Genomic DNA, 27648 nt, shown 5'->3' with positions numbered 1-27648 from the left:
CTTTATAAAAGAAAAACTAAGTTAATCACGTAATTTTAGCGCCAAATAGGTACGCAATTAATTTTTCGCCAAAAAAAAACACGATTAAAAAAATTAAATTTATTCAGTAACAGATTGCCAAAAGTTCTTAATCATAATTAAATAATTAGTCTAGACTTATATTTAAGCGTATTTGGATTGGAGCTGGTTAGCCATGTCGATGTATTGCTTCTTGGCGTCATCCTGAGACATTCCCTTGCGGCCAGTCCATGCCTTGAATTTGGCGCTGCTCACGACATCAGTTACGCTGGGTGCAGCTGCAAAAAATAATATTATACTTGTAAAGTACATAAGTATACATAATATATTATGATGTAACTATATACATATATGAAAAAAAAAGTTGTAAGCGCAGATGTTTCCATTTGAATGTGAAAAATAGTGAACACTACGATAATACACAACCATATAAAATTCGATCTAGCCATTTTCTGCTTACCTCGGCAAGCAGAAAATCTTGTTTATAATTTTAATATAATGCAGTAAAAATAAACATAGAACAATAGAACATAAGAATGGTTGCTTTTTTTTGTATTTGTATTGTATGTTTTTTTTCTCATGAGTCAGATGATTTTATTTGCATTAACTAACTGTTATAAGTATCTATAATGTATATAAGTATCTAAAAGTAGGTAGTTTGCCTTAGACGTCAAGTACCATGAAAAGTTTAAAGATTCGATTTTAAGCCGTTACTTTGGAGGTGAGCATTTTCGTAACATAGCATGAGGATTAAAAAAATATATTCATTTCAATGAAATATATATGTAAATGACTAATACGTAAAATGTATTCTCTATTATCCTCATTCCTCTGTCCTCATATTTGTCCTCCTAGAAAAATGTTTTTGAACGTTAACATTTCGAGTAAACAGGAAATTGGACTAAAGATAGTTTCCTTCTAAAACTAGGTAAAAACCAAACAAATTAAAATAAATGTTTTAAAAAATGTCCTTTAAAATTTTAAAATTCATTTTCATGTCTGTTCAATTTATATTTTACTAGCTGCGCTCCGCGGTTTCACCCGCGTGGTTCCGCTCCTGTTGGTCTTAGCGTGATGATATATGAATATAGCCTTCCTCGAGGAATGGGCTATCTAACACCGAAAGAATTTGTCAAATCGGACAAGTACCTAGTTCCTGAGATTAACGCATTCAAACAAACAAACTATTCAGCTTTATAATATTAGATACTTTATACCTAGATTCATGTACCTATCTTCCGAGATACCTAGGTATAAAAAAGACTCAATTATTGGTCAATTGAGTCTTTTTTATGTATACAATCAAAATATTACCTATTAGTTAATTGAAAAGATATCACACCTACAGCTTTCATAATTTTCAAAATGTAATAATGATGAAAACATCTGCATCGTAAGGATACAGGTGATGATGATGATGCCGATACTAACCGATGTTGACGTCACCAATGGTGGCTTGCTTGTACAGGGAGTACAGGGCCAGGTTCTCGTTGTCGGAGGGCTTGGTCTTCCAGTTCCTTACGGATTCGGCGACTGAGTTGAATTGCTGGAAAACATATACATGACTATTATTTTCTTGTTTTCAAATATTTTTCAAGCATTTAATTGCAAAAAAATAAATATACAGCTAACAGCATGTCTTAAAAGTGGTTACAAATTCGATTTGTCAGAAAAAAAGGTTAGTAATATTAGAAAAGAGTTTTGTTAGGAACAGCTTCTTAGTAGTGCCATAGTATTATGTATATTATCAGTGGTAGACTTAGGTGGTAGAACAGAGAACTACGTTAATATAGGTAACTAGCGGTCCGCCCCGGCTTCGCCCGTGGTACATATTTACTTTTTCTCTACATAAAAACCATCCTCGTACTTCAAGGAATATAATAAAAAAAGAATTATCTAAATCGGTTCAGCCGTTCTCGAGTTATGCGCTTACCAACACATTTTGCGATTCATTTTTATATATAAGATAATATTAATAAGTTTAACTAAGAAGAGGATCGATTCAGCCGTATAGCTGATAATTCAAACAAAGTGGAATCACAAATCGACTTCAAAAGAACCTAATCAATCATAGCTAGATATAATATCGGTGGTGGCTAAGGTGGTGGCCGATGGATATCAACATGCTTCAAAACATTTTGAAAAATTAACATTGTAATTTGTAAAGTCTGTTAGGTACTTACCGCGTCGAGGGACATGTTGAAGATAATTTATTGGAGATCTGAAAATAATAAAAATTATTATAATTAATAACAAGACGTAATAAATAAGCATTTCCGTATGCTCATTCTAACCCCACTATTTCAAATAGGCGTAGAGTATTATTGTGGCTATGCTAGATAGATTTTTAAGAATTCTATTTTATTTATATAGAATACTTGATCACTTTAATATTTTTATTTATATTGAAGACTCTAGTTAATATTATGCAATAAAAAGAAAAAAAACTGTAAATGTTGATTACGTATGTAATTAATGTGATACTTAATACGATTTGTTATAGGTATAGGTAGGTATATTTATCATGAATATAGCATAGATATAGCTATTAATTAAATAGGTAATCACTATCAATAGGTAATACCTACTTACATAAAAACAATAGTAAACTGTTGTTAAAAAAACAGAATGACTATAAAATTACATAAATGCGCTATTTAAGTGAAACCCAAAAGGCAAAAAAGAATACAAAATATTATCGGTTATTACTAGGCAAAGGAATAAATTATAGAAGAATGATTAAATAACACTTAATTATTATCTTATCGGAGATAAAAACAATTCATTTAAATCAATAAAAATAACTATAAACTTATTGTTTTTGTCCGCGTGGTTTACTCGCAGCTTATGCTTCATTTATAAATATTCTGATAATTAATTAATTACAATGAGAATCGTAACTATCTGAAAATAAATACTGCATTGCGTTTTTTATACAATATTATTATTTGATTAGATAAATTTTTCAATCTCTATCGAATCTAAACATTTTATATAATACTAGGTATCCGCCCGCGGCTTCGCCCGCGCAGTCAAAGAAAAACCCGCATAGTTTCCGTTCCCGTGGGATTTCCGGGATTGCGTCATTTTCCCGGGATAAAAAGAAGCCTATGTCCTTTCTCGGGTATCAAAATATCCCCATACCAAATTTCATGAAAATTGGTTCAGTAGTTTAGGCGTGATTGAGTAACAGACAGACAGACAGAGTTACTTTCGCATTTATAATATTAGTATGGATGTAGGTAGGTGTATTAAAAAAGCGCAAATTCAACGTGCTCAAAGAAACATGAAAATTTTGTGCATTAAACAATCATACGCACTTATTTTCACCATACAATATGTTTGTAAAAAAAATGAAATCACTATATTTAAAAAAAATCACAAAAAAACCTCATAGTCAACCTTTACAGTCTTCCTCGCAGCTACCTACCATTCACAGTAGAAGTCACTATCAATACAACTAAAAATATTTATATATTAATTAATGTTTTTATCAAATACTCACCACGAAGTTAAAGCAAGAAGATCAAGCAAGTTACTGACGAAGTGGCCGGTGGAACCTCGTATTAAATTTTCGCGGTTCCGACTCTTATCGGTATGAATTATCCAATTATTTTAGGGCTCGCTTATAAAACCTATACACTGCTATCGGCTTCGCTTGTGATATTTTTTACTTTAATTTATATCAGAAATATTTAATTGAAATTAAATAGTAGATACGGATTTTATGACATGATCAAAACAGAAGGTGTTTCAGATAATATGCATCTATTTTTCTGAAATTGCAAAGCACCCGGTAATTTGATATGTTTTTTAAGTTTTATAGATGGTGAAATCGAGTTGGTTCATTAATTATTGGTACCTAACTACCTATAGTTCCTAGTTAAGAGCTACCATAGACAAACGCATAGATACACAGAAAAAAAGGATATAGAGGTAGATTAGGGTAGATTCCTTCTTATAACCTTACTTAAAACGTTCTCTCTCCTTTTTAAACTTTTAACACGCTTTTTAGTATCAGCTTCACCTATGTTTGTGTGTTTGTATGTAACCGACTCGATTTTGACTCACTTTAAACGTGTAGGTACTCCAGTGTACACTTAACAAGGATCGGTCACAGTAGGTCACAACTCACAGTAGGTACAATAATTTCATGAGATTGAGCATGTTTTTGCGTATTTTTTAATTACATTTAATTTGAATTTGTATAGGTTCCTCAAGCTTTGCAAAATATTGTTGCCAATTTTCTAAAAAATCAAGCATTTTTTAGGAAATTTCCGTTGTTAGGTTTGTGAATAAAAATTTATACCTACCTACGTAGAGCTGGAACCACAGGCTGGAACCTATGAACCTATGTTAAATATTGGATTTGTTGACAAACAAACATACACAACTCACTTGCACTTAAAATACATACCCAAGCGCATTATCTTATGGGTATTACCTATCTATACTTGCAATTAATCCAAAGCACTCGGCTCGATAAGAATAAAAAAATCTCTTCAATACTAAACACTTCGTAAACTGTATTTTCCTTTGTTTTATTCCATTCAATCTTAAATTTATTGTTTAGAATTTAGGGAATAAAACATACATAGGTTTGATTCATAGGTACGTCTCTGGAATCCATACTAATATTATAAATGCGAAAGTAACTCTGTCTGTCTGTCTGTTACTCAATCACGCCTAAACTACTGAACCAATTTGCATGAAATTTGGTATGGAGATATTTTGATACCCGAGAAAGGACATAGGCTACCTTTATTACGATTTAAATTTGCGAAATATGTACCACGGGCGAAGCCAGGGCCGCCGGCCGACCACTAGTAAAATATAAAAACAAATCTTATTGAAGTGAAACTTCTTTAGGCGCGTTGAAAGTAAAATTTCATGGTCGCGTCATGGCAATACCGTCACGTCAGCGAGTAAGGCTATGATTTTGGTATCTTTGAATCTGAGAAGTTTCACTTCTGTTACCTGTGTTCAGCATACACGCTTTTTTAAAGTACCTACTGGCTAATATGTATATACCTAGCTGGTTTTAATTCATCTATTAGGTAATAATTATAGTAACTATCTACTATGTATTAAATTATCTGTGTCGTAGGTTTAATAGTTCATACTTCATTTCATAGGTACCTAGGTATATTATCCTACGAATAAAAATGGATTTTTACTACATAGTACATATAGGTATTATCATAGATTTATCGCAGAATATTACGGCTAATTTTGTTATAAATAACATAAAATGTCGTATTTATGACATAATAAACATAATCTAAATTATTTTAGCCAACATCCTATTAGTCATTCACAAGAAGGGTATCCAAAAACATCAGAAGGTTGTCTGTTTATATATTTTCGTAGTATTATTTTCTTTTCTCACTTAATACTTAAATTTTTATTTCAGTGTCTCAAAATATATAGGTACTTGGTTTGAAAAAATACTTCACAATAATACAGGCTATCTGGGCACCGAATCAATTTTACGACGTGGGTTATAAAATTTGACGATGTTTACCTACGCAAACATAACATGTCCTTTTAGTAACAGTACTTAGGTACCTAATTCCAATCGTTGATTATGGAATTGATAAGGACTACATAATTTTCCACGTTATGGTGCACTTTATCGCATTATCTCATCGGCTAAAGGGGTCAATTGATTGCAAACTGGTTCACACCTTCATTTTAACCTCAATATTTGTTGGATTTTAATATGTACTTACATTTATGTATGTTCAGTATTTACATATTATTCGATTTATTTTAGTAGTGGTATAGTTACTCGTATGAAATGTATCCGTCTCAATTTACATGTAAGCATTTTTTTCCACTAGCAACACCGGGCTTTGTGTTATATGTATTTGCAATTTGTATTACTAAGTTTGTATTAAGTGCTCATATATTTATCGTTTATTACGGGGTACTATACTAAAGTACGTTATTCCTATGACCTAAAAGTAACTTGTAGAATAAATTATAGTATTATCGAAACGGCTCCATTGATTTCATGAAATTTAGTATGCGGCAGGGGATTTCAGGGGTTATAAATGGATCTAGCTAGGATTCATAAAAAAAAGAAAACCGACCAAATATCCTATACTTACTATTATTCAAGTTTCTAAGTACCTACCTATTACAAAAATAAAGAAACTAAGGACTGAATAAATTGAATAAAAACTCGATAAAAATAAAGAAAATTTGAACTCTGCACATAAACATGTGTCACATATGAGTCATAACTTTACTTCCAACCGTAAAACGGTATTTAAAGACAAATATTAAATTGAAATTTGTATCAAAACATTAAAGTGCGGCAAAGTACGGTCACTAACATCATAATCAGCGTCCAAACTAATAATACTTTACGATTCATGTTAAAGGTCGTTCCAATGACGAAGTTATCGAAATTACTTTACTATTATCACACTTTTAATTCTGCCAATGATTTATTGCGAGATTGTGGTCTGATAAATAAATTGCTAATCTTTGATACGGGACGACCCCTTAGAATTGTGTAGGTAGTAACTGTAGATAGGGTCACGCAAACACTGGCTTATTGGTTCTAAGTATAATCTAGAATTAGCAGAATTCTAGATTAACTAAAGCACTAAGTTAGTGCTAATTCCTGACTTATGATGAATCATTTTGTTACTAACTAAATAGTACCACAGATAATATAACACTGATATAACATTGCTTTAAAGTAATCCATGTTTTATAGAGATTTAAAACTCTGACTTAGTCATTACAATGCTTTAATTCAAATCTAAAGGCAAGCTTAAAGAACCTTTACCTTGGCTAATCAATTATTATTGTTAATAAGATGTGCATAAAAATAAAAGTAATTATTCATGTTTTATACGCATTTATTACTCTGACTAGAACTTATTATTCAAACCTAGCACATTTCCTTAGTTCAACTATCACCTACGAAGACTCCATATACCCTCCAATATATGAAGAAAAAGTTTTTATTAATTAACTGCAAGCTCATTAAAATCCGAAGTAGCTTGTATTTTCTCAAAAGGCACCATCATAGGATCAGTGGCAGGCATTTGCACAGTCGCCGCGAGTACCGGGTTCGATTTCCCCTCCTTTAGAAGAAGTATTTTTATCAAAGACCCTTCAGCTTGACCAGTCACGGTTCGGAAAAACACATCCGGGTTTATATTTTCACTGAATATTTCTTCCACTTTTGTGGGGAATTTTAGCTGACTCCCTGGTGCCAGAAGTGGAATCTGGGAAAAAAAAGTTAATTACTTCAATGTGTTTTAAAAAATATAACTAAATGATCAAGAAAATACAACGTACTAAAACGATCGTAAAAATATATTAAAAGAATAGATAAACATCGATTATAATACAGGACTAGAAAATAATTTTCTATGATATTTACCCCAAGTTTAAATGACGGTTATTGACTTTTGGTTATTATTAAATGATTCAATTGCCAAAGAAAAAGCAATTGTAATAAAAAAATTGTTTGTACATCAACAACAAAAAATATTAACTTATCAGTACTGATAAAAAAATATCAGATTTTCTAATTATAGATCTTCAGCGCCACATGAAAACAAAATTATGTAGCCCCCAGTAAATGCATAATCTGATATTAATTATATTATAATCAAATTAAATTATCTTACATTCATATAAACATGCAATTCTGAAGTATTTTTTTGTTAAGTGAATAAAATTACTTCGAATATATTATACTAGATTTCCACCCGCGCATTCGCCCGCGTTTTCAAAGAAAAACCCGCATAGTCCCTAAAACCTATCTTGTGTGTTAATCCAAGTTACCTTCTATATGTGTGCTAAATTTCATTGTAATCGGTTCAGTAGTATTTGCGTGAAAGATTAACAAACACACACACACCCTCACAAACTTTCGCATTTATGATAAAAGTAAGAAGTAAGATACATTTAAAAAAGTATAACCTACTAAAGAATTTATAATTAAATAGCGAGACGCTTCATCAACGTTTATTCGCATTTTCAGACAAAAAAAGAAACACTTATTCAATATAATAAAATTTTTCCAAAATAGATCTTATTACCTTGATATAAGGGTTATCGACTTTATAGCTCGTTCCTTGTGTGTGAAACAGTACAGACAGACCGACAACCGCTTTGTCTTTGGATGTATTCTCTATGATCAGTGTCATACGGAAAACTGGACCCAATCCTTGCACCTGGTAGTAAACATTTTAATTTATTAATAATTATGTACTTGAAATAACAAGGATTACAAAAAACACTAAAAAAGCGTCACGAATTACTGATAACTAGTCTATAAAAAACAAAACACTTTTTGAATGATATTTTCGTGGATTATTTATAATTTTAACTGAAATTTGTTTATTTTCTAGATATAAATAAAAATAGAGATGTTATAGTATCTAAGGTAAAATTAAATTCAAATTCTTCGCGTGGATGGTTTATTTCTCCATTTTGAGTAACTCTGACAATAACATCTTATAAATATCTATTGGACTCAAATACGGCTAGGCCTATAATAATACGCAACGTGTGTTCACTGTTCTACAGAACAACGTCTATGGATAAAACTGAAAAATTAAGATTATTTTATTTCTTCGTATTTTTTCAGGATAAAAAGTATCCTATTTTACGCCCAGGATAATAAGGTATAATTATACCAAGTTTCATCGAAATCGAACCGTTAGTTTTCACGTGCTGTCTTCAAATACAGACAGACAGACAGACAAAAAATTTTTTAATCACATATTTGGGTTTGGTATCGATCCAGTAACACCGCTGCTATTTATTGCTATTTATTTTTTCAATATTTTCAATGTACAGAATTGACCCTTCTACAGATTTATTATATGTATAGATTAATCTTCAATATTGTTAAAAATTATACAAAAAACTAAGCTATACTTATAATCCAGTTAGTAGGTATTTATGCTCTACAAAAGGTGGCGTAGAAAATGTTTTGAAACGATTTTGTTTAGGTATGAAAGGTTAATAAAAATCCAAGTTCTCGACCTTGACGTACCCAGGCGCTAGCCGCCATCTTGAATTAAAGGTGCTAAAATTAGGTATATTTTAAATAACATCTCAATTGTTTACTAAATCACAAAAGTGTCTATGAGGGGTTCAAAGAAGACAAAATTACCTACATTTTTTGCATACATGATTATTCTGTAAGTCTTAAAGGTAAAAAGTTACAAGCGACGGAAATAATAATATTTACAGAAATCATATAATTTTAATTTTGTTTAAAAATTGTACAGCTATCATTTTTTAATTCTCTTTGATGGCCCGGGCTGGTTAATGGTGGCTTCTTCATTATCGTCGCTAAAATTTTCAGTTGCATTGTCTGTATTTTTAGTTTCCAACCATGAAATTTCGTCGTCATGACCAGAAGAAATCGAAGACGCTGGAGCAATGTGAAAAATGTAGGTAATTTTGTCTTCTTTGAACCCCTCATAGACACTTTTGTGATTTAGTAAACAATTGAGAAGTTATTTAAAATATACCTACATAATTTTAGCACCTTTAATTCAAGATGGCGGCTAGCGCCTGGGTACGTCAAGGTCGAGAACTTGGATTTTTATTAACCTTTCATACCTTAACAATATTGTTTCAAAACATTTTCTACGCCACCTTTTGTAGAGCAGAGGCTTTTACATTTCCCCACAGACTGGACTATTACTTAAATAAATATCTTATTACCTCAGCAGCCAATCTGACGGGTTCCAGAGCACCGATTCCCATCGCGTTGTCACATTTAGTGTACACTTCTAGAAGCGTCTTAGCAGCCGTCAAACGAAGTTTGTCTAACTCATGTTGGAATGTGTGATGCATGGCTGAAATAGTTTAGATTAATATAAAAATGTAACACCTATAAGCAAATAAATATATTTTTATTTTTAATTAAATTCTAAACTAATATTCGCAACAGAACGAGTGTGTTTTGTTCTATTCAATGTTGTTGGAAGAAGGATCTTATGAAAAACTTACGAAATTTGACACAAAAATAACAAAAAGTTAACAAATTGAATGGTTAATGATAATAAATCAGTTTTCAAACTACAAGTATAAGTAAAGAAATATTATTCATGAAAAAGTAAATAAGACCAACCATAGACCAAATATAGTTTAATCAATTATCCAGTCTTCTTATACCTGCACTTAATTTAATAGATATCCGAAATAATAGTAGAAATTAATATAAAAGTTATTTTCCTAAACAAAAGCAATACCAGCAGCATTTTCCCTCTCTCGCATAGATTGTTCCAGAAACAGTTTCGACTTCTTCGGTATGAGCCAGGGTTTTTGTCCCGTAGTGGCAATGGCCGTGGGTTCGACACCCGCCGCATGTTCATTGAAATCAGCTGTGCGTTTTAATATTTTTAACATGAGATTTCCACCTGAAAAAAACGAAGATTAAATTGATATTTAAAAAAGCAATATTATTTTTGAAAGACGAGTTATTATATGTATATGTTTTGCCTTCACATTTTAGCTTTTATAATTATGCCAGGCGCACAAAAACTCATTCATTTTATGTACATTTCGTTTTCTAATAAAACCGTATATACCTACCATTTTTAAGAATTCTGTAGAAGGAAGAAAGCCAATGTTTTCGTCGTCGTCGATTTTGCAAATATAACGTGTCTGCTATAATATGAAAGCAAAACTGCGGGTGAAAATCTATCAAAGATTTAAAATTTCTTCTTTCAGGACGTCCACTGCAGGACATAGGCCTCCCCCAAATTACATTAAAAATACAAATGATAAATTCTAATTGCGAAAATATTCTCTTGTATTGTCTTTTTTTACGGCGGACTGGAGCGATTTATTTTAACATCCACTTTTTCTGGAGATAAGGGACTAGAGAGTAATATAGACTTCTTTTTACCACAATGAAAGATCTCATACCCATGGAATTTCCTTCGAAAAGCAGGCAAAGCTACAGAATACTTACTAGCTGTGACTATCGTGAGCACGTGTTCCTCCTGACCCAGTTGTCCAAACTTAATCACGGATGCTATATCTGAAAATTCGATCGAGATTTATATCTATAGAGGAAATTTGTTGTTTCCTATTCCTATTGATTACATCTAAATAAAGAATAAAGATATTATTGAAATACATTACTATTGTAATAAATATAATCTTTGAATCAAATCTATTTAATAACTTGGCGCTAATTATCAATAAACATTTGAATAAAAAACCGATTTAATTTTTCTTTTTAAATCTATTGATTTATCAGCAAACAATAGCTGTACCCCGCGGTGTTGAACAGTGATATAAATTTTCAAACCTTCCGTTCTTCCTAAAATTAGCGCGTTCAAGCAAAAAAAAAACAAAGTCTTCACCTTTTAATATTAGTAGAGATTACAGCTAACCACTTTTTTAACTTGCAAGTACCCTCATATTAATTCTCAAACTATCCACATACCTCTAACAAACATGCTATCCCGCTTCACTTTCCCATCGTACAGGTTCAAATGCCCAGAAGAAAGTGCCACAGCTACCAACGTAATACCAAGATGAAGTACCGGCACTTGGCACATCGCCACTGGTCTATGTTCCAGGCTTATCCACCATTGCTTCTTACCCTTTAATTGTGTTTGTAAAGTTAGTTTGTTCGTTTATTTGATTTGCAAATGTACGAAATTACGATATTGTAAAACGAACGATAAAGGCAATCATTCTTGCAATAAAGGCTTTCATTCATTCATTCATTCATTCACTACTTTTTTTGTAACAAAATATAATTATTGAACGAGATATCAATAATCAACGGTACACTATTGCATTTTTTTTATATATGATGCAGCCAACATGGTACTATGAGTTACTCATTCAGTATGTAAGGTACACGTATGAACCCTAGGTACCCCTTCTTTTCTCCGTCTATGTTATATTTACCTTCTTACTATAACAGGCAAGCGTATTATCACAACAGATAACCATGATACTGCTGTCAAAGTTCATAACTTCAATGGCTATAATGTGCTCCTCCGTCCTGAACAACTGCCGACCCTCCTTCCAATCCCTTTTGAGTAAACATACCGATTTCTCTCTGAAATGTTTTGTTTATTTTGAGATATATTCTATCCTTTTCTTGCTTCTTTATTAAATTCTAACGTCAATGTCTGGGCTCAGGGTCTCCTTTGAAAATCTATTTCAAAGTCCTACTAAAATTATAAATGCGAAAGTAACTCTGTCTGTCTGTATGTTACGCTTTCCCGCTTTAACCTCTCAACCGATTTTGATGAAATTTGGCACAGACAATCTTTAGACCCTGAGAAAGAACATAGGCTACCTTTTATTGCGAAATATGTACCACGGGCGAAGCCGGGGCGGACCGCTAGTGTGGTTATAAATATATTCTTTAAAACAAAACCTTTGACTTTCAATTACAAAACGTTTTTCAGTTTGACATTTCAGCATACTTCAGCTATTAAATTTTTACTACAGTGCGTGTGAATTATAATAGATTTGTGCTTGAAACGTGCCTTCAATTTAAATTAATATACCTTGTGGCTACAGTTATTCTATAATCAACATTGAACAGTCCTGTCGCAACAATTTGGTATGGTACCGCCTTTACTGTGTTTATATTCACCTTAAAACAATTTTTTATATCAAATGTATTGTACTTTGTGGTACATATGAATGTTCAATACAAATTATTTACTAGATAAGCATTTTAAAGCGCCTATGTATATTTAATAGCAATATAACACAATTTATATTATAATCTATACTATATACTAATATTATAAAGAGGAAAGGTTTGTATGTATGTATGTATGTATGTATGGTTTTCACGCATAAACTACTGGACCGATTTTGATGAAATTTGGCAGAGATAATCTTTAGACCCTGAGAAAGAACATAGGCTACCTTTTATTGCGAAATATGTACCACGGGCGAAGCCGGGGCGGACCGCTAGTACATAATATGGCTACTCAGGAATTATGATAAATAGTATTATTTTGAGTTGAAATTTGCATTTTCCTACAAAAAGAAAAAAAATAGCAATGCAAAAATGTAAACTACTTAGTAAGTAATGGGACACAATCAGTATTGGAAAATGTTGCTGTAATCATAGATAATAGAATATACCTACGAACCTTAATCAATTGCGTAAATGTATGAGGATCCAATACAACAACATCACCTTCTTCAGTCCCAATCACAAGACAACTCACACCATATTTATCCGTGGAATTCATTTTTAAAGTTGTTATACAAGAAATATGTATTATAATTTTCTTTGGTAGATCTGCTGTGGCTACAAACTCCAGTTTTTCGTCTATGGCCATTTGCAAGAAGCTCCGTGATTGGCTGCACAGATTATGTGATAGAGAGTAGAGACTTTTGGAAAGACCCAATAAAGATGCTTCATTGTGATTCACAGGATCTTTGAGCTGTAAAAAAATTGATAAAATAATATTAGATATAAATTTATAAAGAATAGAAAAATATTAGATTGCAACATTACAATTTATTTTCTACTAGTGAAAATACTATCAAATTCAGTTCAATTAAGTAGTCTTTAGTCAAAAAACCGAATCTAGCAAAGATTATAATTTATACTAGCGGTCCGCCCCCGCTTCACCCATGGTACATGTTTACGTTTTCTCTCCATAAGAACCATTCTTGTACTTCAAGGAATATTGAAAAAAAGAATTAACGAAATTGGTTCAGCCATTCTCGATTTTTGCGCTTACCAATACACATGCTTAACAATACACATATAATTAAATTACCTGTTTCCAAATTTCCATCTCCTGTTCATTTATATCAACAGTAGGTAATTGGTACATATAGAAGAACTTTAAATGCCGGTATATATGGATGCAAGAGTCAAAAGCAATTGCTATCAAGGGTGGTGCTTTTGGCAGAGTTTCACTTGCATAGAAGCTAACTACTCCTAGCGGTAGATCAGGTAGAACCATGTCAGATATCTGCATAGTGCCTTTGAATATCTGTAAAAAGTAACAAAGATATTGAAATAATTCTGAATACTATTATTGTGAATTAAGAAGGCCGCCTAATAAAGCTCAGTGTTTCATAATAGTTTTAAACATTCTTAGCAAAATAAGTTGTGTAAAGGAATTTGGAAATAATAATTAATAATATAATATATTATATTATGAGCCATGGCTGTCCCACTGCTGGGCAAAGGCCTCTCTTCCGTCAATCCATTAGAGGAATTAACAATAGAAAATAATAAAAATAACATATCATATTACACTTCATTGAATCAAATAAACATGATTGATTATTCAATATGATAATTAATTATTGCCATTTTTTAAGGCAAGTTAAACCAATTTTTTAAGTATCATTATTAAGATTGACTTTACACAGGAAACTGTAAAATATCTAAAAATGGATTTATAAATAACCAATAGCATACCTTTAATTGAGCTCCTTGTTCTTTCCCCATGTCGCCCACAACAAGTTTGACTTCATTGTCGTTATTCAAGTCCACCAAAGCTATATTTGATGGCAATGTGTTGAGATTTATATCTGCTGTGCCAACTTCTACATCTAACCAGCGACTTATTGCGCCCATATTTAAATTATACATGTAATATTCTTTTGTGTAATAGCATAGAATTATCACATTCAAACTATAAGAATTCTTCTTCCACTATTATTATTTATTAGTCGAATTTGGGTGCCATTAGTCATATTTCTTATTCAATGACCGTCAGAAAACACTTCATAACATCTAGGCTGATTAAATTTCTTGTTAATGTAGCACTTTTTGCAATAAAAAATATTATTGTCGTTTTCTTTTGCAATTTGTTTTGAAGTTTGAACTTTGGATCGCGACTCGCGTTGTCATAGCAACGAGCTGTCTGTCAGTTACATACTCACCACAGAGTATGTAATACACTTTATCAAAATTTTAACTATTTTTAGGTTAAAAATCATTTAAATGTGTATTTATAATCAGAAATTTCCTGAATAAAATTTTAATACGTTTTCGATCTCTATAAAACATACCTATTTCGGAGAAAATGAAATTCTATACGTATATTCTTGTCAGTGTCAAACGTCAATTGAAAATGACAGATAATACGTTGACATTTTAAATTGAAGTTCTCTGTTCAGTGTTCTTTTGTTTTTGTTTACTAACTTTTTTGTGTATCTAGAAAAGTTTAAAACTGTGGTTTAAAAGTTATAAAGAAGTTATAAAGTATCAATTTTGTGCTATTAACTTGTGTTATAAATACTTAATTTGTAAGTTCTATACAAATGTGGAAATGAGTACCAATAAATGGTGTATTTTTAATTGCTCTGGTAAGTTTCATAACTTTATATTGTGATTTTTAAATCAGTTTTAATAAAAATTGTTAAAATGTTTTTTTCTTCAAAAATTATGGATTTAGAATAATATGATATACCTATGTCCCTACAAAATGTGTAAGATAACCTGGACAACAAATTTTAATTGAACCATGTTTTTAAATCTTATCTTATCTTATGTTTTTAAATCCAATAAGATTCTAATTTGGAATATTCCAGCCACTAGGCTCAGGTATAACAGAATAATGTACCTACTGTTACTGTATTGCATAATGTAAGCTTATCAGAAAAATTATATTATAGTGTAAACTATTAAATATGCAAGTCTATTTAATACTTATATAAAAAAGACGTGTGGCACTCGGGGACTGCCGCGGTAAAGCTATTGCATGCTATGCCTTCAAGCCACACCTCCGTCCGTCGGAGTGGGCAGCGTGAGGTTTTTTAGTTACGGAATTTCTAAATTTGGTCCCCGCGCTCAAGGCTTGCGATAGAAGCTATGCAATAGCTTAAAATAAAACCCATTTTCCTTAGTCACGGCATCACGCGTGAACGGGTGGACTGATTTCGATAATTCTTTATTTATTATATACCTTGGAGTACGAGGATGTTTCTTATGTAGAGAAAACGTAAATATGTACCACAGGCAAAGCCAGGGCGGACCACTAGTTTGAAATAAATGTCTTCTGCACTAATTTCAAAAACTATTAATACCATATAAATCTTATACAACTGTACTAGAACATATTAAATAAAATTTATGGCCGATTTTTTAATGCTTGGATAAAACTTATCCGTCCAATAAAGTATTACACGATAATATTATAAAATGTCACGTAAACTGTCAAATACGGGCAATTAGAATACGTTTTTAAAATGGTAGTTTTATACATTATTCAACGAATAAGTTTTATCCAAGCATTGAAAAATCGGCCCTTAAAAGTACATAGCACGGAGTAAATGTAGATCCTTCTTTATCTAGGTTCAAGCTTATCAATTTATTTATTATCAGCAAATACTTCCAAGTTAAATGTGATGCTTATTAGAAAATATGTAATATAAATGAATAAAAACAAATTAAGTATACATATTATAATGCATTTGGTAAAGTTACTCTTGAGTCACCGTAACCAAGTTACCAAGTGAAACAGGGGCTTAAATTTCATACTAGCCGAGCTGACTCCTCTACACAATTTGTTAATTCACATTTATCAAACATATTTTTAACTTTAACAAAAAAGCATACACTCACCCAGGAATAATGTAATTTACCAAATTTCAAAATGTATTCAGTAATTCATCAATAATTAGTAACAGAGTTTTCAGTTGTATCATACAAACCCATTTTCTTTTTTTTTTTGTGTGGTGTTTCTCAATGTTATCCAGAAGGGCTTCTACATTTTAACGCGGACGCGTGGGTGAACTGAAGGTTCACCCTGGTAGCGACATGCGCAAGGGCGTCCCCCCTTGACGGGGATCTCGAACCTCGGCTTGGGCTGTCGCTTGAAAGGAGGAGGCCGGAAGGGCCCTAGTCGGACGGGATACAAACCCAGAAACTAAAACTTAGTAAGGTGAACGTAGTCAGCAGCGCGTACCGTTGATCGGGTATGAACATAGAAGAGCCCTTAATGGGAGCCCTACACCACAGACTAATGGAAATATCAAAATATTACACCTTATCTTCACAATTGGCAGCGTTGGGCGAGCTGAGGCAATAACGATAGTAAGGGCCTAAATGTCTATGATCACCCGTCATTGTAGAAGTGTTTATTCATAATCGCCGTAATGGCGGCAATTATCGATGATCATTTTATGGGCCAATGATTCCATTAGCAAAACAGCCAAACCTGATGAGCAAAACAGAGAAACATACTGCCTCATAATATGCAGGGCACGTATATCGCGTAGAGGAAGCAATCATCTTCTTGTACGACTTAATATACCTAATACATATATATATATATACTAGCTTCCGCCCGCGACTCCGTCCGCGCGGATGTCGGTCTTGGCGTGGGTGGTTTATTTCTCAATTTTGAGTATTATAACTCTGACAATGACATCTTATAAATATCTATTGGACCCAAATACGGCTAGGCCTATAATAATACGCAACGTGTGTTCGCGGTTCTACAGAACAACGTCTATGGATAAAACTGAAAAATTAAGATTAATTTTTTTTCTACGTATTTTTTCAGGATAAAAAGTATCCTATTTTACGCCCAGGATAATAAGGTATAATTATACCAAGTTTCATCGAAATCGAACCGTTAGTTTTCACGTGATGTCTTCACATACAGACGGACAGATAGACAGACAAAAATTTTTTTAATCACATATTTGGGTTTGGTATCGATCCAGTAACACCCCCTGCTCTTTATTTTTTCAATATTTTCAATGTACAGAATTGACCCTTCTACAGATTTATTATATGTATAGATTTTGAAATTTTGTTAATTGTTACGTAGCTATGAAGAAATAAATAAATCTTCCCAAATGTGTGATTGTTTCTCTATGTGTATCTAATACGAGTATCATTTGCTATTTGAAATTTGAAATACAATATTTTTATTATACAATGTTTATGTTCATTGTCGTCATCATGTTCATTGTCGTAACATAACACTTCACCCAAACACTTCCAGGCGCGATACACACCTGGGGTCGGTGGGGCCGGTATCACGGGCGAGGAGGAGGGCGGCGTGCTGGACCTGCGCGCGCGCGACCCGTCCGTCATATCGGTCGGCTCGCAGCACTCCGCCGCCAGCGAGCCCGCGGGCTACCTGGACGCTGTCAGGTGAGAGTGAGACCCGACATATATATCGGTCTAAGGAATATATGCACGATAAAAACCCATGGAGGGTTGTTGAAACCACAGGACAGTTCTTTGGCATATTACGATAATTTGGAAAATCCAAAAGTGCACGCCTCATAATTTTTTTTTAATAAATATATTATTTTTGTTTATTTAATAACAATTAAACCACATCGAATCAGACCCTGAAAAATGAAAGGGTTCTATTCCTGAGCATACTCAAGCGTAAGAGAAAAAAAAAGACTCGATTAGTAAAGTATTTCGGTCGCTATCGTGTTAACAAGAAAAAGGATCCGCACATACAGACACACGGACGTCCAAGACAGAACTTTTTTAAACTGTTTTTTAACTAGTTTAAATAACAAAAATGACATCAAAAATATCATGAACGTTAAAAATAGTGTTTTTTCTTAATATGTGTGTGTATGTATTATCTTACAAGTGCAATGTATGATACATAAAGACATTTTAAGTTTGAAAAATCAGATGTTTTGCGCGAAGTGACAGTAGTACCCACCTCAACGCTTCGCTTATGAGGCGTGCAATAATATATGATGTTGCATATGTATTTTGTAAAATTAAATTTTAAAACTGACATATGATTAAAAGAGCAACTATGGAGTTTCTTGCCGGTTCTTCTCCGTGGATACTGCTTTCCGAATCTGTGGTAAATGTTAAAAATATGTAATGACGTTTCAAAAGTCTAAATTGAATAAATAAATGTTTGAGTTTGAGTTTTGAGTCTATAGATAAGACTAATTAAGCTATTGCATAGCTTTTATCTCAGACTTTGAGCGCGGCGACCGAATGTAAAAATTCCGTAACGAAAAAACCTAACATCCCCCACTCCAACCGGCCGCGGCACAGCGATGGCTTTGCCGCGGCAGGCCTCGACCTCGAGTGCCAGTTGATTGATTGATTGATTGATGGATTGATGGATGGATGGATTGATTGATTGATTGATTGATCAGATCGATTATTGATTGATCGATTATTGATTGATCGATTATTGATTGATCGATTATTGATTGATCGATTATTGATTGATCGATTATTGATTGATCGATTATTGATTGATCGATTATTGATTGATCGATTATTGATCAGATCGATTATTGATCAGATCGATTATTGATCAGATCGATTATTGATCAGATCGATTATTGATCAGATCGATTATTGATCAGATCGATTATTGATTGATCGATTATTGATTGATCGATTATTGATTGATCGTTTATTGATTGATCGATTATTGATTGATCGATTATTGATTGATCGATTATTGATTGATCGATTATTGATTGATCGATTATTGATTGATCGATTATTGATTGATCGATTATTGATTGATCGATTATTGATTGATCGATTATTGATCAGATCGATTATTGATCAGATCGATTATTGATCAGATCGATTATTGATCAGATCGATTATTGATCAGATCGATTATTGATTGATCGATTATTGATTGATCGATTATTGATTGATCGATTATTGATCAGATCGATTATTGATCAGGTCGATTATTGATCAGGTCGATTATTGATCAGATCGATTATTGATCAGATCGATTATTGATTGATCGATTATTGATTGATCGATTATTGATTGATCGATTATTGATTGATCGATTATTGATCAGATCGATTATTGATCAGATCGATTATTGATTGATCGATTATTGATTGATCGATTATTGATTGATCGATTATTGATTGATCGATTATTGATTGATCGATTATTGATTGATCGATTAGTGATTGATCGATTATTGATTGAGCGATTATTGATTGAGCGATTATTGATTGAGCGATTATTGATTGATCGATTATTGATTGATCGATTAATGATTGATCGATTATTGATTGATCGATTATTGATTGATCGATTATTGATTGATCGATTATTGAGTGATCGATTATTGATTGATCGATTATTGATTGATCGATTATTGATTGCTCGATTATTGATTGATCGATTATTGATTGATCGATTATTGATTGATCGATTATTGATTGATCGATTATTGATTGATCGATTATTGATTGATCGATTATTGATTGATCGATTATTGTTTGATCGATTATTGATTGATCGATTATTGATTGATCAGATTGATTGATTGATTTTATATAAGGATAGAGCGGTCCGCCCCGGCTTCGCCCGTGGTACATATGAAAAATAGATGTTGGCCGATTCTCAGACTTACCCGATATGCACAGAAAATTTCATGAGAATCGGTCCACCCGTTTCGGAGGAGTATGCAGACTAACATTGTGACACGAGAATTTTATATATAAGATTTACCTATAAGGAAATCCCGGTCAAAAAGATAATGATATTATTATGAAATTCCACTATATATATGCTTTCTCGGTGACTCAGCATCCACTCGTTATTTCCCTAGTGTTTACCGGTTTGTCTCTTCTTATTTTAATGCACCTAGAACGAAACTGTTGACTCACAAACCAGTTTTCGATTATTTGTATATTGAATGTTCATTAAAAATATTTTTTAGGCTTCTATAAATAAATAATGAAGGCAGTTATTTTTTGTTGGTAGGTACTTTTTGTCAGTACTAATGAGATGATCGGTTATTATCGACCAACTTATATTGTGTGCTAATAGATGTACACGTTCCCGATTTTTTTCTGATATTTGTGTAGTTAAATCTTTAAACGTTTCGTAACTAGACTACTAACTATGTAGGTACTGCAATCAGATCTACTTTTCATCGCTTTTAATTCATCTACCAATTCGCAAATGAACTAATGCCCTTAGCTATAGAATACGATAAGAAATCCATCAGCTACTAATTCCTTCTAACTGTCCTGCTGTATTGTGGTCGCATGCCGCGTTAGCAATGCTCTTTCAATTCATCACGATTTTCACATTAGCAATTTTACAGTAAAGTTTTACTGTTTTTTACTAGTTCGAGCTGGAGATGAGCACTTAGTATTGGAACTCCTGTTCAAGAATTAGCTTTAAACGAACGATTTGTAAACTTCTCTTACTGCTAAACGATCTTTATTGGCAAAAATGGCAACAACGTTCTAAATTCTATCCTTGATGTCATTTTTAAACAAAAGTTCCAAATCTAAATTCAAACTGAAAAAGTAGCTTTCATAAATTTTGGACCAATTATGACCATGAACTGACCACGTCCCATATACCTCGTGGAATCTCAAACAGGCGCATATTAAGAATTTTCTTTCAACTATTCACCAGTTATTCAATTAGTGCGGCTCGAATCCTTGGCCCGCTTCGTTGTTTGATTAGCATCTCATTATTTATCACGAGCAATGTTTATTTTGCCATACATTTGCTATAGTATGGAGGCATTTTCTTTCGCAACCAAATATTGATAGCGTTGATTTAATAAGCTAAACATTATTTACTTATTTATAAGGCACGGCATTGTCTGTTATTCTTTTTTAAGTGAGCAAATCTTGCCTAAGATACCCACGGGTCCCAACTCCCAAGGAAGGAGCCGTGGGATATATATTGGATTCTTACCGACTAAACCCTACCGTGTACCAACTGCAACATTTTGCAACATTTCGCACATTTCGAACATTTCGCAAAGATAATTTTGCCTTATCCACATGAGTAGAAGTCCCATAAATACTTATACCTATTAATACCCATATACTAATCCTGATATTGATATAGACTTTAATAGTATCAGTTACCAGTAAGATAAAGTTTTATTATAGCTAGGTCTTGTGACTAATACAGCAAACGAAATTTGGTCAGTTATCTTTAGCAAAAAATGTATAATTCTACGAAATAAACAAACAGAAAGTCCTTTATCAAGCTGTTTTCAGTGTTTATCTGTTTCGCATGCGCACACGCATATCGCATCCGGACCTAAATTGATAGTACGCATGTTAAAATTCTAGACTTCAATTGCATTTTAAATGAATTAACTACTATTTCAATATAAACTTTAATTAATTATTAATCTATTAACTTTAATTATAAATAAGCAAATTAATTGGTTTGGTTCGAATTGATATTTTCACTCGTATGAAGTCTTCAATGCAATTTCTCATAAAGTAGCCCAAGTTAACAAACAAACAAACAATGATATCTATGTGCACCGTGCAAAGAATTTGCTAAAGACATATTCATATTTAGCACCAAAACGTCCGCGTCGCCCCAATTTTGTTCAAATAATAATCGAAGACTAAAGGACCAAAGCATTTATCCAAATTCATCGTATTTGTTTACAATAAAAACTTATGTAACAAAACAATAAAACATTCATTTCCTTCCACAAACAATCAACCAATCGACACATTCATAACATCTTCCCGCATATAACAAAGTGGGTTAATCGTTGCATTCATAATCTCTAAAACATCAGTCTCACCATGTCTGGTGCACTACATACAAAAGTCGATTAATGCCATCCGTCTACCAATAGATGCCGCTAAGTGTATCATTTTAACCAGCAAAAAATAAAATTAGATTTAATTGCAATTTCATTGCTTTTTATAATTTTTTACATACTTTTGTAAATGGAACCTACCTATTTAATTTAATTTTCACTCGATTTTAACTAATTTTACAGAAAAGTTTATATTCAAAACAACGCCATCTCATGAAACTACTATAAACAAGTTATTCTCCTCCGATTTGGCGATGCTAAACGAATACTAGATGGCACTACAGGCGTTTTTACGTTACTTTTCACGTTTTTAACACAGACTAATAATAATATCACAGACCACAGACTAATAATAATATACTACGTTTTTAATACATAACCTCATTGCCTTTGCAGTACCTATAAAAAATATTGTAAATGGGTTAAAGCCGTTATTAATTATTACTAACTGCGTTCCTGTAGCGGCTTATATTTGGTAGGTACCTAGTGTATTGATCGTTTTCATACGAAAAATGAATTGTCGGAAAACTTGCGAGATTGTGTGAATATTTGATTGCAAGATCTCATTACAAAATAATATACATAATACAACCTATACTTAAACCGTAGTAAGTATATTATTTCTAGTCACATTTAATTATAAGTATATAAATTATAAATAAATATTAAAGGACAATATTACACAAATCGACCTAGTCCCACAGTAATCTCAATTAAGGCTTATGTTGTGGGTACTAGACGACGATAAATATAATTTAATATTTTATAAATACATATATAGATAACACCCAGACCCAAAAACAAATAATCAAGTTCATCACACAAATATTTGCCCTGACCGGGGATCGAACCCGGGACCGTCAGCTCAGTAGGCAGTTACTTTACCTCTGCGCCAACCACGTCGTTAAGAATATCAAGAATTCATAATGAAAACATCATAATGATAATAAATCGAAACTAAAGTTAAATACCTACCTACGTCATCTTGTTTTATTTTCTAAATAATCCTATCAGATTACCTTTATAATTTATTTTTTCTTTATGCGCCTAAAATGAAATATTTCGACATCGATTCCCATAAGAATGAAGTAAGTATTTTCCCGTTATAAAAAGTAGCCTATGTTCATCAGGTAGGTATAATTTTTGCTTCGAATGGTGAAATAATTTTTCAAATCAATCCAGTAGTTTCGGATCCTATCCAATACAAACAAACAAACAATCAAATCATTTCTGTTTTGTAGATAAATACGAAAGTTACTCCGTCATAGTAGGACAAAATAGAAAATAGTGGGACCACAAGAAAATAGGTATTCCCGCACGCGTCTGAACCGATTTTGACGGAAATTTCGATATACATACACGGTACATACCTACGTTGAAAAAGGACATCTCAATTTTGTTGCATAAATAGGATTCAAGGTGTAGGAACAGGGATTGAATAAGGCACACGGTTGAAGCCGTAGAATGAAAGTTGGTAATTTATAAGATTAATTTATTGTAAAATAAACTACTTCATTTTACTTAAACATATTCTATTTATCATTCATTGACTTATCATAAACTTTTGAGTCTAGTTAGGTACTAGTACCTATTATGTGAAAATTTTGAAAAAAATGTTTTCTTTAGGAAATTATTAGCATTAATTACCTTGTCTTGTCATTAATTTATTTACCTACTTGGTAATAATCGGTCGAACACTTGTTTAAAGTTTATTTTCCTTGTCTTTTCCAGGTAATCTAAATTATTTAATTTTTGCAGTAGGTAATTAATTCATTTCGGCTTGAACAGACAAGGCCATTAGGTGAAGCGAGATTGCCAAATATGGGTGATCTGTAGATTGCCGTCCTGCTGTCGAGCGTTCGCGGTACGGACGCCGCGCTGTTGCCGCACTGTGCATTTTGTATGAAAACAAACGACCGGCCGTGCGCCGTACGACAAACGCACAGCTTCGGCACTGTAGCGACTAGCGGTCCGATACGAAACGCATAAATTGAAAGAGCCATAAGTGTTGGAACAACATTCCACCACCATTTAACCAGTTTGACAAATATTAATAATTTTCGTTTCCAATACCGGAGACATATTTTAAAATCCTGTTCTAACCCTGCATTTGTATCGAATTACAGTTTACACATAAACTTTAATTAAATATTTATTTTATTTACTGGTTATAATATAACATAACATTATATAGACCCTTATTTTCTGCCTATTTATCATTATAATTATAAACATTGTAAGTATATGTTAACGGAAATGTATGTAATCCGTCATTGTATAAAATTCCCAGGAAATGTATGTAATTCCTAAAATCGCATGGAAATGTGTGAAATAAATTATTTTATAGTACACATTTCCTAGGAAATCCATATATTACCTAACTAACAGTCGGAAATGTAAAACATCTAAGATATTGGAAGGTACGCGGGACGAGGGGTATGTATGTCGCAATCGGATTGTATAATCCGCCGAATTACAAACGGCCGGCATTTTGTAATATGCCGAAAATTCGTAATCAGAAATTTTTGGTTTGGATAAGGGGGTGGGTTAGGTTAGGTTCGTGTTTTTTAGAACTATACAGAAATAGGAGCCCCACGAAGTGGGGCTCCGTCGGCTCGCGACCGTCTTTTTGTAGAATGTTTGAAAAAGACGAATTTCGGCATATTACAAAATGCCGGCCGTTTGTAATACGGCGGATTATACAATCCAACTGCGACATGTACACGGGGACAGCAGGACGAGGGGACTGATTACCTTAAGGACGCTGTCACAAATCTGCGTTATAGTCCGGGATACATCGTCCATTTTTGCAAGTGATTACTATCAAGCTAATTTTTCGTGAGTAGCTTTATTTTGATGAGATGCCCAATAATTTCATGTACGAAACTCTTGTTTGTGGTAGCTACCAGAGGAAACAAGGATAAAATATTTTGATTTGATGGTTCTCAAATATTAATTACCAACTGAATGTTTTTTTTTGTTCAATCTCAAGATTATTATCTAAATTATTCGAAAAAATATTTGTCCTACAAAATCTATGGTTTGATCAAAGAGTCCCCCTTTCCAATGTGTATCGATAACGAAGTCATCATAAATGATTACTAACCAGCTGATTTTTTTATTTTCACTTATTTAATACTTGTATAATTCAACAGACATATTGTCCTACAAATTGCGTAATAAATATTTGGGTACCGTCAAATCAAAAATTTTTATCCTTGTTACCTCTGTAAGCTACCACAATCGAGAGTTTCGTACATGAAATTATTGGGCATCTCATCAAAATAAAGCTACTCACGAAAAATTAGCTTGATAGTAATCACTTGCAAAAATGGACGATGTATCCCGGACTATTACTCAAATTTAGGTATATTTAACGTCGCAACGTGGTTCGCGGGACATCACGCTCACGTAAACATAGCGCAATCCATTTTATAGACCATCTTCATACTTGATATTTTTTATTTTATATTTTTATTGAAATTGATTCCAGAAGATTACTGGGAACTTTAAAAAATTCATTTTGTTACTTTTATTAGTAGGTACGATCCTTATAAGTATTTTAGTGTATTCAACCAACTTAAAAAAGTGGGACTATTTTACAACAATTTGAATATGAATTGTATTATTGTATACAATATCGAAGCTTTTTAAGAAATGTATAAAATACTTTTTTAAGGACGCTGTCACAAATCTGCGCTACTCAAATTTAGGTATTTAACGTCGCAACGTGGTTCGCGGGACATCACGCTCACGTAAACATAGCGCATTCCATTTTATAAACCATATTCATTTATTTATTTATTTATTTATTTAGCCTTTTAAACTGGGTGAGGATAGTTTTTTTTTTTTTTGACTGTATAATTTTCTTAGTGATTTTTATGTATGAATTATTTTCTATAGAATATCTCTCAGCTCAGTGTGCCTTCTGGCAAAGGCCTCCTCCAGTAGTTTCCATTGTTTCCGGTCTTTGGCTACTCTCCTCCAATTGGGTCCCGCGGCAAGTTTAAGCTCATCTTCCCAGCGCATATGTTGACGTCCTCGACTTCTCTTGCCATCTCTTGGATACCAGTTAGTCACAATTTGGCTCCATTTTTCTTGTCTAGATCTCAACATATGGCCGGTCCATCTCCATTTTTGGAGGTCTATTCTTTCCAGGATATCAGTCAGTTTTGTTTTCTCTCTTAATTGCAGGTTACTGATACGATCTTGCCTTTTTGATCTTGTGATGCTCCGTTCCATGCTTCTCTGGCACTTTGCTAATTTTTCTCGATGGTATTTGGTAAGGGACCATGTTTCGCAGCCGTAGGTTATGCAAGGAAGGATACAGGTGTTGAATACTTTTCTTTTTATTGCCATGCTGTGATCTTTTGATTTTACAATTTCCTTCAGAGACCAAAATCTCTTCCATCCATTAGCAATCCTTTTATTTAGTTCCTTAGTTGTTTGGTCTCTTGGGGAGATTATCTGACCCAAGTAGCAATATTCGTCGACATATTCTATTTGTTGATCTTCGATTACAATGGGATCCATTACCGAGTTGGTCATCAGTTTTGTTTTTGTTATGTTCATTTTTAAACCCACTTTCGAGCTCTCTTTATTTAGAGATTTGATCATCTTCCCGAGTGTCTTTGGATTTTCTTCCAGAAGAACAAGATCATCCGCAAATCTTAAGTGGTTTAGTTTTCTTCCAGCTACGTTGAGGCCTAGGTGCTCCCAGTCCAGATTACGAAAGACGTTCTCCAGAACTGCTGAGAACAACTTCGGCGACATTGGGTCACCCTGTCTAACTCCTCTCTTGATTCTGAATTCTTTACCCAAGGCTTCCAATTGGATTTTTGCTTTGCTGTTTGAATATATATTCTTAATAATGTTGATATATGAAGCAGGTATACCTTGCCTTCGTAAGCTTTCCCATATTGCTTTGTGACTAATACAATCAAATGCTTTAGCATAGTCTATAAAGGCTATGTATAATGTTTTGTTGAACTCATTATACTTTTCAATAATCTGTTTTAGTGTGTGGATGTGGTCTATTGTAGAAAAGTTACGTCTGAATCCAGCTTGCTCTATTGGTTGGCTTTCGTCTAATTTTGCG

The 27648-nt window shown here is 32.9% G+C and overlaps 2 protein-coding genes across 3 annotated transcripts; both read right to left on the bottom strand.

Moving 5' to 3' along the window:
* Positions 1 to 84: 84 nt before the first annotated feature.
* LOC149485634 (acyl-CoA-binding protein-like) lies at positions 85 to 3573 on the bottom strand. Its single transcript, XM_089698942.1, has 4 exons — positions 3524 to 3573; positions 2202 to 2239; positions 1450 to 1564; positions 85 to 296 (listed from the first exon to the last, which is right to left on the bottom strand). Exons 2-4 carry the CDS (start codon positions 2214 to 2216, stop codon positions 163 to 165), a joined length of 264 nt encoding a protein of 87 aa, XP_089555068.1. The 5' UTR covers positions 2217 to 2239; positions 3524 to 3573; the 3' UTR covers positions 85 to 162.
* A 3367-nt stretch (positions 3574 to 6940) lies between these two features.
* BBS1 (Bardet-Biedl syndrome 1) lies at positions 6941 to 14876 on the bottom strand. Of its 2 annotated transcripts, XM_089698703.1 has the most exons (11): positions 14441 to 14875; positions 13788 to 14006; positions 13149 to 13445; positions 12549 to 12637; positions 11938 to 12091; positions 11465 to 11624; positions 10985 to 11053; positions 10260 to 10427; positions 9730 to 9863; positions 8088 to 8222; positions 6943 to 7265 (listed from the first exon to the last, which is right to left on the bottom strand). In XM_089698703.1, the coding sequence occupies exons 1-11, from the start codon at positions 14612 to 14614 to the stop codon at positions 7002 to 7004; spliced, it is 1863 nt and encodes a 620-aa protein (XP_089554829.1). In that variant the 5' UTR covers positions 14615 to 14875; the 3' UTR covers positions 6943 to 7001. The 2 variants fall into 2 exon arrangements, with proteins under 2 accessions (XP_089554830.1, XP_089554829.1); XM_089698704.1 differs by lacking the exon at positions 8088 to 8222 and having other exon boundaries at positions 6941 to 7265; positions 14441 to 14876.
* Positions 14877 to 27648: the final 12772 nt, after the last annotated feature.

This window comes from Colias philodice, chromosome 9 (genome assembly GCF_061535455.1).
Source record: "Colias philodice isolate Cphi_HAF_F1 chromosome 9, ilColPhil1 Martin Lab GWU primary, whole genome shotgun sequence".
Taxonomy (NCBI): domain Eukaryota; kingdom Metazoa; phylum Arthropoda; class Insecta; order Lepidoptera; family Pieridae; genus Colias; species Colias philodice.
This window is presented reverse-complemented; position numbering and strand designations above follow the sequence as displayed.